The 10,897-nt window shown below is 48.2% G+C and overlaps 1 protein-coding gene across 1 annotated transcript; it reads left to right on the top strand.

Moving 5' to 3' along the window:
* The first annotated feature begins 616 nt into the window (after nucleotides 1-616).
* Nucleotides 617-6,435, top strand: Zdhhc24 (zinc finger DHHC-type containing 24). The gene is made up of 3 exons (XM_028771136.1): nucleotides 617-897; nucleotides 1,998-2,275; nucleotides 5,870-6,435. The coding sequence occupies exons 1-3, from the start codon at nucleotides 617-619 to the stop codon at nucleotides 6,163-6,165; spliced, it is 855 nt and encodes a 284-aa protein (XP_028626969.1). The 3' UTR covers nucleotides 6,166-6,435.
* The last annotated feature ends 4,462 nt before the right edge of the window (nucleotides 6,436-10,897 follow it).

The following is a 10,897-nucleotide window of genomic DNA, read 5'->3' as shown; positions in this document are numbered from 1 at the left end:
GTGTGATCTTGGACGTTGTCTGTTTCCTCATCTATAAAGTGAGGTCCAAGTGGTGGTTGCAGGCCATCCTAAAGGCTGCCCCTTGGACCTGAGTCTGTCCCTTTTAAGCATTGTGCGCGAGAAACAGACTCCTATTTCTATTTCACAGTCTGTAACACCAAGGCAACAAGTTGTTTGGGGAGTTTTCTTGGGTGATGGAGACACCCGAGCATGGGGAAGGGCTCGGGGCCATATGATAGGGCCAGCCAGGTCTATTAATACCGGGGCGGCTATAGAGGAGTGTAGGGAGAATGTGCTGAGCCGGGAAACCCCGACGCCCCGGGGGCTGCAACTCAATACTCTCGGAGTGGCAGCAAGCCACACCGGGGGCGGCCCCTGCCGTGTGCTGGACAACGGCTTCTTTTTGACACCTGGGCGGCAGCACCAATCGGACTTTTGAACATCTGGTCAGTCAGCCAATCACTTCTCCGTATCTGTGGTCCCTCCCTGTAAGTCTGGCGCTCAACGCATCCCTGCAGAGCTCCTATTGGTCATGCCAGACATCAGTCCGCTGCTATGCCCGCCCCAATACGGAAGCAGTGGGATCTCAGTGATCCGAAAGCCGGTGGGTCGGACCATGGGGGAGCCCTGGGCAGCTCGGGGCGCAGAAGGAGCGCCCGCGCGGATGTCACTGGTGCTCACCGCGCTGTGGGTCGCCGTCGTGGTCCTGGAGCTGGCCTACGTGATGGTGCTGGGGCCTGGGCCACCCCCTCTGGGACCACTGGCCCGGGCCTTGCAACTGGCGCTGGCTGCTTATCAGCTGCTCAATCTGCTGGGCAACGTGGGGCTCTTCCTGCGCTCGGATCCCAGCATTCGGGGGGTGATGCTGGCTGGCCGCGGCCTGGGCCAGGGCTGGGCGTGAGTGTCGGGCTCGGGGGTCGGCGGGCAGAAGCGGGGAACTGGGGGGCGCTGGTACCAAGAGAGGCCCCAGAACTTGAGGTGTTAGAAACCAGATGATGTTAGCATCCGGGTTGTTAGAGCCGTAGAACTCCTTTAGAACCTGGCATCCGCCACTTATTCATTCAGCTATTGAACAGGCACTGTTCTGAGGACTCAATTGAAAACAGATGCCCGACCTCCTGGAGTTGATTTCAGTGGTGGAAGGGGCAGATAATAAAGATAATAATAGGCCAATAAAAAAAGCAAATTGCATAAAATAGATGGTAAAGGATGATACAGAAACAAAACATAAAGCAGAGTAAAGAAGGCGAGAAGGGCAAATTTATTATTTTTATTATTTTTGTCTGTATGTATGATGTGTGTCTGAGTCCAGGCGTGCTGCCGAGGCACACAGGTGGAGGTAAGAGGACAACTTTCAGGAGTTGGTTCTCTCCTACCACGTGGGTTCAGGCCTGTGCAACAAATGCCTTTAACTACTGAGCCATCTCCTCAGCACAAAGTTTCAGGTTTAAATAGATGGTCAATTTTCAGCACAAGACTTTTAGGTGATGGATTTGTTAAATAGCTTGATTTATTAATTTACATTTTACTAAAAAGCCATAGCATCCTCAAATTTATTAAGACTAACTTGTCCATTTACAATTAAAAACTAAAAATGAATAAGTGGCCAAGGTGGACATCACTCAGGCATTTGCACAAAGCCTTGAGGTGGTAGAGTCAGCCACTTGGGAAGTTTTGAACTGGTTTCTGAGAGAGGGAAGCAGACCAAGAAAAGGCAGAAGCCACTGTATGCCCAGAATATTCCAGAACCACAAGGCCAGTGACTGGAGTGGAGAGGGAGAAAGAGATGTTAGTGGCAGAAGTACTGCCAAGCCTTTGAAAACTTTGATTTTCAGTGGGCATGTCTCAGGAGGTAGCCACTAGATGGAGGTGCCTGGCCAAGACAGTGACTGTTCTTGCTTTCCCAAGATGGTCTCTGAGGCTGAGGTTGGGCATGGTCTGGGGCATTGAGAGCTACTGGGGGCACTGACCTGTGTCCTTGCCCCCACCCCCTGCAGTTACTGTTACCAGTGCCAAAGCCAGGTGCCACCACGTAGTGGGCACTGCTCTGCCTGCCGTGTGTGTATCCTACGTCGTGACCATCACTGTCGCCTACTGGGCCGCTGTGTGGGCTTCCATAATTACCGGCCCTTCCTGTGCCTCCTGCTTCATGCTGCTGGTGTGCTGCTCCACGTCTCAGTGCTGCTAAGCCCGGCCCTGTCAGCCTTGCTGCAGGCCCACTCCGCCCTCTACACGGTGGCTCTCCTGCTGTTGCCTTGGCTCATGCTACTCACAGGTGGGGAGCTTTCTGAACTTTTGGGGAGCCAGAGACCCTTGCACTGGGTTGGGGAACAAGGCCCCTTCCCGTGGGAGGTGTAGTGTTCAGCTGGTTCTCTTGGCCAATGCTTTGGGGACCCAGTCCCAGTGTCATTTAAGGAGAGAGGGAAGCCTGGTACTTAGCTGAGTGTGAAGTACTGTACCTGGTGCTCCAGGACAAGAGCAGAGCTCTGGCCCCCAGAATCAAGAAGGACAGATGGACCAGATGGTCTAACTATCCCCCCGCCCCACACAGAGAAGGAGTGTTGCTGTGTGTACAACACAAACCCTGAAAGGAACAAAATGCAGTTTCATGGGCATGGTGAGAACTAGGCCTAGAACTAGGGTCAGGACTGGGTGGTAGAGGACTTGAGTCCTGGGGTGTAGGACTGGGTGGTAGAGGACTTGAGTCCTGGGGTGTAGGACTGGGTGGTAGAGGACTTGAGTCCTGGGGTGTAGGACTGGGTGGTAGAGGACTTGAGTGCTGGGGTGTAGGACTGGGTGGTAGAGGACTTGAGTGCTGGGGTGTGAGGACTGGGTGGTAGAGGACTTGAGTGCTGGGGTGTCAGGACTGGGTGGTAGAGGACTTGAGTGCTGGGGTGTCAGGACTGGGTGGTAGAGGACTTGAGTGCTGGGGTGTAGGACTGGGTGGTAGAGGACTTGAGTGCTGGGGTGAGACATGGGTCTGATTTGACGGGGCAGTGGGGAGCCAGTGAAAGTCATGCGTAGGGAAGCCCTTCTCTTTGGGAATTGGGAGGAGACTTGATTGAGTTCCTAGGTTCTGGATGGTGTGAGTACTCCTCTTTTTTTGACACCAGCTAGGATAAAAGTTCCATGGATTTGTGTATTCTTTGTCCCTTCTGGCCAGAACACTTTGGGCTTTGTTTCTTGAATCCTTTCTCCTGACCTTTCCACTGTTCCTGTTAACCTTGTTCTGCAATCTCCCTGACCCTTCTGAGAAGTCACCATGCCTCCTCATCCTCTTGAATCCTACCTCTGTCCTAAATACCCTCCCCCCAAAACACACGCACACGCACACACGCATGCACAAGCGCTCTTCGGGTCTGTGTTTTCTGAGGCTGGGTGCTTTCCTACAGTTATCATAGCTTACCTCACTGTCCCCAGACACTGACTTGGGCTCCCAGCCTCTCAACCCCAGAATCTGTTGAACCAAAAGCACCAATTGCCAGTGGCCTTACCCATGCCCAGAAGGCTTGCTTGGATATTCCTCTCTTCATTCTTCTCTATTTCCTTCCTTCCTCCCTCCCTCCCTCCCTCCTTCCTTCTCTCCCTTCCTTCTCTCTCTCTCCCTCCCTCCCTCCCTCCCTCCCTCCCTCCCTCCCTCCCTCCCTCTCTTCCTCTCTCCCTTCCTTCCTTCCTTCCTATACAGTCTTGGTGTGTAACCCAGGCTAGCCTTGAACTCATAATCCGCTTCATCGACTCTCCAAATCCTGGGCTTACCGGCATGTGCTCACCTCTGGCTTCCGTTTCTTGGCCTGGGTTTTGTTTCCCCAACTCTCACACCCACACCTAATCCTTGTCAGAACTCAGAACAGCTCATTATTCATCTTGCCTATCCCATCTTTACTGCTCTGGTCTAGCCTGGAGCCCGTCATTTCCACCTTTCTCCTGTCAGCCTCTCAAGGATCCTCACTCAGCTTCCCTCCCCGGCTGCTGAGAGCTCAGATACGTGTGCTGTTCTGCCTCACCTTACTCTCCGTATGAAACCCAGGTTGGTAGGCACATTGAGAGTGTGTGGGTAACCTGGGTTACATGTGAGCTACAGATGAGCCTGAGCCGTTTTTGTCTCAAAAACAAAAGAACAGGAATGTTCCTGTGTTCAACTCTCCCACGGAGGTGGGAGGGCTTCTGAAAGCTGCTAGAGGCCTCTGCTTATTTTGTCTACTCCTGTTCCTGTGGCCAGCTCTCTCCGTTGGTGTTCGTTGGTGTTCTCCTTATTTTACCTTCTTTCAAAGGACTTGTGCAGGCTTACAGCTGCTTCCTTCCCTGGTCTCCACTCTGCCCTTCCTCCTCGGGTGGCACAAGCTAGGCTGTCTAGAAAATCCAGCTCTCTTCTTCCTCTAGGGGACCTCTCAGGTTCAGATGCTTCCAGCGCCACATTCTTTTTTTTTTTTTTTTTTTTTTTAATATTTATTTATTTATTTATTTATTTATTATGAATACACTGTAGCTGTCTTCAGACACACCAGAAGAGGGCATCAGATCTCATTATAGATGGTTGTGAGCCACCATGTGGTTGCTGGGATTTGAACTCAGGACCTCTGGAAGTGCAGTCAGTGCTCTTAACCACTGAGCCATCTCTCCAGCCCCAGCGGCACATTCTTAACAGTTTTGCCCTTGGTGTCATCACAGCTCAGGCTTTGATATTCCCAACTCAACCTTCTGTCGTGCTCTTCCTTTCGTCTGGTCTCCACAGACTTGGTAACTTATACTTGAGTGTAGGGAACCTCGTCTCACTGGGGCATGTCCTGATGTTCTTGGAGCCCCTCCCTTCAGGTTTCCATTGTATACAGATCTGCTGTGCAACAGGACTTCTTAAACTGCCAGACCATTGACACTGTCTCCTAGGAGAGTCTCTTCTGGACAGGATGTTCTCTCTCCCTTTTATCAAAATAGTGAAGTCTATTTTCTCCACCCTTAGTATTTTTTGCACAGCACTTCGGCCATGGTTTGTGGATGGGTGCGTGCATGCATGCATGTGTGTGCGCGCGCGTGCATGTGTGTATACTTCTGAAGGTCAGAAGACAATCTTGGGCACCTTTCACCTTCTGTTTAGGGTAGTGTCTCATTGTCCTGGAACTATGCCAACTAGGCCAGGCCAGCTAGCCAATAGGCTCCAGGGATGCATCTGTGTCTTCCTCCTATCCAGTCATGGCTGGAATTACAGGCATATGTCACCACATCCAGATTTCTATGTGGGTCTTGTGGATCTGAACTCAGAGCCTTGTGCTCACAAGGCAAGCAGTTTACTGAGTGAGCCATTTCCTCAGACCAAGAACTCTTATTGATACAAAACACATCATTTTAGCCAGTTGGAAGTGTACAACTCTGTAGATTTTAGTATATTTCTAAATATACTAAATGTCTGTATTTAGTATAGAGTGTAGTACAGCCATCACCACTATCTAATTTCAGAACATTTTCACTCCAAAGAGAAATGCTGTGTCCAGTGAGAGCCCCTCTCACGACTCCCTAGACGCCCTCAGCCCGACCATCGCCAGTGTGCTTTCTGTGCATGCGCTTGCCCATTCAAGACAGCTCACAGCAAGCATAGCCCACAACCCATGGCCCTCCATGCCTTGCTTCCTTCACTTAGCACAGTGTTTCATGGTCTTTGGAGATCAGTTAGTTATTCAGCAGGAACTAGCTGCCTACTGAGGTCAAGATGATAAATGGTACACTTTTCCATGTAACACAGATCCCAGGTGGAACTAAGTAATTGAATTTACAGAATGGAGGCATGAGCTTCTTTGGTGGGAGGAGGGCAGGATTAGGGTTTGGGAAGGCCAGCCAACTGCTATTCCCTGAGCCCCTTTCTGTTTTCTCCCCACAGGCAAAGTGTCTCTGGCCCAGTTCGTCCTAGCCTTTGTGGTGGACACATGTGTGGCAGGCGCACTGCTGTGTGCTGCTGGGCTGCTCTTCCATGGGATGCTGCTGCTTCGAGGCCAGACCACCTGGGAGTGGGCTCGGGGTCGCCACTCCTATGACCTGGGCACCTGCCACAACCTGCAGGCAGCCCTGGGCCCTCGCTGGGCCCTTGTCTGGTTCTGGCCTTTTCTAGCTTCTCCTTTGCCTGGAGATGGGATCACTTTCCAGACTCCAACTGATGTGGGTCTTGTGACTTCCTGAGTCCAGGTAGAGCCAGAACTGAACAGGGCAGAGGGGAGCAGAGAAGCAAACTGAGAACTTGTTTTTAGCTTCCTGCCAGCCACAGGAGAGAGGCCAGATTGCCCGTGTGTGTGTAGCAGGCAGCTCCAGCTCCTTTGAATCTGCCCAGTGTGGGCTCTTCCATCTCTATAGTTGGCCCTTGTGGCAGAGGAGGGTTTGGCAAGAGGGCTACTTGGCCTGACTGACTGCTCTTCTATAGGCTAGTAAATGTCCACCTGGTTCTTGGCCTCCCCCATCTTTTTTTTTTTTTTTTTTTCTCGAGACCGGGTTTCTCTGTGTAGCCCTGGCTGTCCTGGAACTCACTCTGTAGACCAGGCTGGCCTCGAACTCTTGAGCTCAGAAATCCACCTGCCTCTGCCTCCCAAGTGCTGGGATTAAAGGCGTGCACCACCACCGCCCGGCGGCCTCCCCCATCTTTGCTGGGTTTCTATCCCTCATTTTGTTGTTTTGGTTGCTGTTTTCCAGTTCTCATGTCAGGCCTGGAGACTACAGAAAGTCTGAGATCCCAATGGGCCAGGGCTCTGTGTCCTCTGGCTCTGGCAAGGTGTGGTGGGATCCAGGCAAGGAGAATCCACACATGTTCTGGAGAGTAGCACTCCACAGACACACATCTGCAGCAGGGGTTGGAGGAAGCTCTTGTAGCTCACCTGTATGTGGGGTCACAGTTAGATCTTTGTTCTGGAAGAAACAGAAAAGTCCTGCTAGACCATGGGACAAGACTGTGGGGTAGAAATGTAGACCTTACTGGCCTCAAACTCAAGGAAACCCACTGGCTTCTCCTTTCTGAGCGCTGGGATTAAAGACATTTGCCACCATGACTGGCCTAAGAGGTTAGATTTGAATCCAGGTCTTTGAATCTGCTTTACTTTTTTGCACACCTTAAGTGAGAAAGGGAACATCAGGGCTAAAATAACTAGCTTCCAAGCGTTCTAGAGTTTGTGAAGGGTGATTTTAATATTTGTGTTTGTGTGTGTGTGTGTGTGTATGTGAGAGAGAAAGAGAGAGAGAGAGAGAGAGAGAGAGAGAGAGAGAGAGAGAGAGAGAGAGAGAGAGAGAAAGAATATGAGAATGGTTGTGTGCATGCATGGGCATGTATATGTGGGTGCCCATGGAGACCAAAAGAGTGCATATTGAGATGTGTCCACATTACTGCATGTAGTAGTATGGTACTCTTTTTCTCTTCCGCATGGAGAGCTGAAAATACCATAACCAAACACTTCCTATTTTCTTCCACAGGTAATTTTTCTACCCCATCCCCATCCCATGCACACTTCCCCCAACTTAGTGGGAATCACCCCCTAGGAGCCCTTGCTCTTCCATACCAATCTGAGAATCAGCTCTTCAGATTTCACCAATGAAAGCCCACCTTGAAATATTAAGTGGAACCCAATGGACTATATCTTAGCTTGGAGAAAATCCGCATCTATGAGAGATTTAACTTTTCAGGCCATGAACATGGTTTATCTTCTCAATGAATATTTTTATTTTTTGAGACAGGGTTTCACTTTGTAGCTTTGTAGCTATGGTTAGCCTAGAAATTACTATTCAGCCCAGGCTAAACTCAAACTCAGAGATTTACCTGTCTCTGCCTCCTAAGCACTGGGATTAAAAGTGTGCACCACCATGCCAGCTTTAAATATTTTCAATAAAGGTTTTTTTTTCTGACAAAGATCATGTCTTTTGAGTGGATTTATTTTTATATTTTAATGTTATAAAGGATTTATGAAGAGATTGTTGAGCACACATAAAAAGCACTAGATTTTTTTAAAGATTAGTTTTCCTTTTGTGTGTGTGAGAGAGGCATGCCTATTCCATAGCACACGTGGCGGGTCAGAGGGTAACTTGGTTCTTCCCACCATGTGAGATCTGGGACTGAACTCAGGTCACCAGGTTTGACAGTCCATGTCTTTACTTGCTGGGCAGTCTCAATGGCCCTTCATTGTAGATTCTTTTGTTTACTGTATTTGTAATCATAACATCTTTTTCTTCCTCTAAAAAACTATTTTAGTGGAGACAGCAGTTCAGACTGGCCTGGAGCTATGTAGCCCAGGATGGCTTTGAACTTTCATTGACATTCCTGCCTCAACTTTCTGAATTCTGGGCTTAGAGGTGTGAGCCACTACATCTGGTTTCCTTTTACATTTAAAATATTTTTATAGGGGCTAGAGAGATGGCTCAGTGGTTAAGAGCACTGACTGCTCTTCTAGAGGATGAGGGTTCGATTCCCAGCAGCTACCTAGCAGCTCACAATTGTCTGTAACTCCAAGATCTGACACTGTCACACAGACATACATGCAGGCAAAACACCAATGCACATAAAAAATAAAAGTATTTTTAAAGTACGTTTATGGTCCTTGCTTCTCTTCATGGGTGAGGTCACTGTGCAATGTAAGATGCAGCTTCACTTTTTTTTACTTTAAACTTTTTATTTTATGCTAATGAGTACCTACATGCATGTATGTGAACCATGTGGGTGCCGTGCCTAGTGCCAAGAGAGGTGGTCAGATCACCTGGAACTGGAGTCATAAGCAGTTGTGAATCATGTCATATGGGTGCTAGGAACTGAGCCCAGGTCCTCTGCAAGGCCAGCAACTATTCTCTATCACTGAGCCACCCTTCCAGCTAGATTGTTTTATTAAATAAATTCATTATGAAAATTCTATTTCTATTGTAAAGAGAAAAAAAAAAAAAGGACCCAATCTTGGGCCTAGAGGGAGAGGCCAGACCACAAGAGTCTCAGGCTGTGCCCCTTGGGGGCTTTGCAGTGGCTGCAGGTGGCCCTGCACAGCCTCCACACAGAGAGGCCTGGGTTTTTGGGCAAAAGCAAAACCTTGCCCTTTGCCTCTACCCACCCCAGATGAAGGACTCAGTATTTTTGCCTCATTTTCTGGCCTCTGGTTCAATATTACTTAAAGCCCTTGAGTGCTAACTATTAACCCCTCCCCCCCAAATAAAATAAAACAAATTCATTATAAGTTTTTGTTTTATTAGATGTTGTTAGACTACACAACAAACAAATAAATGCAAAACTTAAAGAGAAGAAAATATAAGGACTGAACAGAGGAGTTGAGAACTAAGAAAAAAGAGTTTAAAACTTAAGAAAAGCTTACAAAATTCTCATTCTCAGAAAACAAAGCAAAAAGATGACCATGAAAGAAGAGAGAAGATAATTAGTATCAATTCAGTCCTCTCAGGAGCGGCTATTTGTCAGACGTTACACTTAACTAAAGTCCCAGAGAGAGAACAGGCTAGCCCTGAGGAGGAATGTCCATCTACCCCCATCTCAAAGCAGCAATTAGGACTGAGCATAGAAGACATGGGAGCTTCATCTATAGGAGAAACTGTTCCACCCAAACAGTTTGTCCACCCAAACTGTTCCATATGTGAGCTGAATACAGCAGTGTCCAGACAAGCAGTGGTATAAAGACTTGGGTGGAGTCTTGGTCAGGGTTCTCTAGGGTCACAGAACTTATGGAATGTCTCTATATATCAAGGGAAACTATTGGAATGACTTACAGATTGCAATCCAACTAACCCAACAATGGGCAGCTGAGAATGGGAAGTCCAAGAGTCTAGTAGTTGCTCAGTCCCCCGAGGCTGGGTGTTTCCGCTGCTCTTCTGTATAAGCTGGAATCCTGAAGAAGTAGGCTCCACAGACGTGCTGGCAAGTGAGTGCAAGTAGGTGAAGAAGAAGCAAGCCCTTCTTCCATTGTCCTTCTGTAGACCTCCAGCAGAAAGTATGGCTCATTAAAACAGGTGGGTTTTAAAATGAAGTTACCCTTGGGTATGTTTACCCAGTGAGGGCAGAATAAGAAAGAAGACATGGAACCCAGGAATCAGGGGCCCTAACCTTGGGATAATGTGAAAGGGAACTCTCTTATACAGGAGTCTATACAGAAGCAAAGTCTGAAGGAAGTGCCCCGAGAAAAAAACAGATTGGATGGGGGAATTTTCAATGGTATGTTAGAAAACTAAGCAATGAAAGAAAGAAAAGTCAAACAAAGTGCCAATTCCATGAAAATATCTAAAAGCTCAAAAATGGTTTGCTATAGCTAATTCTTAGCTTTACTAAGACTTTCACAAATCAATATAAACAGCAGTGTAAACAGTGAGTACTGATTATCTAAAGCACGGGGCGGGAGCATCTCAAGAGCGCCGAACACTCATCTGTTACAACAGGGAGTCACCAGGTCATGTCTAAGATGGATTGCTGAAGTGAGACTATGTGGCTGGAGGGGTGCTCAGCGGGTAAGAGCCCTCATTCTTGCCAAGGACCCAGGTGTGGCTGCCAGTACCATACTGGGTAGCTAGCTCACAACCACCTGTAACTCCAGCTCCTGGGGCTCCAACGCCCTTTTCTGGACTCCTCGGGTACCTGTACTTACAGACATACCTCCCCCCATCCACATACATAATTTTAAAAGAATCTTTTTATATCTGTTTTTAAAATAGTTAATGAAAATGGCTGTTGAATAGGAAGGGTCTGTGGAATGGGAAGAGGGCATTTTATTTTAAATAAGTCTATTCTAGATCACTGCATAGGTGTGTTTCAAAATAAGGGTTATTTTTAAAAAGATACTCTCTTCATCCTTAAGGTTCACAATCTATTAGTGCTCTCGCTCCTGTGGGTACTAGTACTCTGCACTGTTTACTGCTCTCGCTCCTGTGGGTACTAGTACTCTGCACTGTTTAC

Source organism: Grammomys surdaster, unplaced genomic scaffold (genome assembly GCF_004785775.1).
Source record: "Grammomys surdaster isolate TR1022 unplaced genomic scaffold, NIH_TR_1.0 205, whole genome shotgun sequence".
Lineage (NCBI taxonomy): Eukaryota > Metazoa > Chordata > Mammalia > Rodentia > Muridae > Grammomys > Grammomys surdaster.
The sequence above is the reverse complement of the archived record's forward strand: the minus strand, read 5'-3'. Positions and strand labels throughout refer to the sequence as shown.

Excerpts from the sequence above, each read along its gene's own strand:
- Zdhhc24 (XM_028771136.1), top strand. The coding sequence starts at position 617 with ATGGGGGAGCCCTGGGCAGCTCGGGGCGCAGAAGGAGCGCCCGCGCGG. Across the intron at positions 898-1,997 it reads GGCCTGGGCCAGGGCTGGGC|TTACTGTTACCAGTGCCAAA; the intron begins GTGAGTGTCGGG and ends CACCCCCTGCAG. Across the intron at positions 2,276-5,869 it reads TTGGCTCATGCTACTCACAG|GCAAAGTGTCTCTGGCCCAG; the intron begins GTGGGGAGCTTT and ends TTCTCCCCACAG.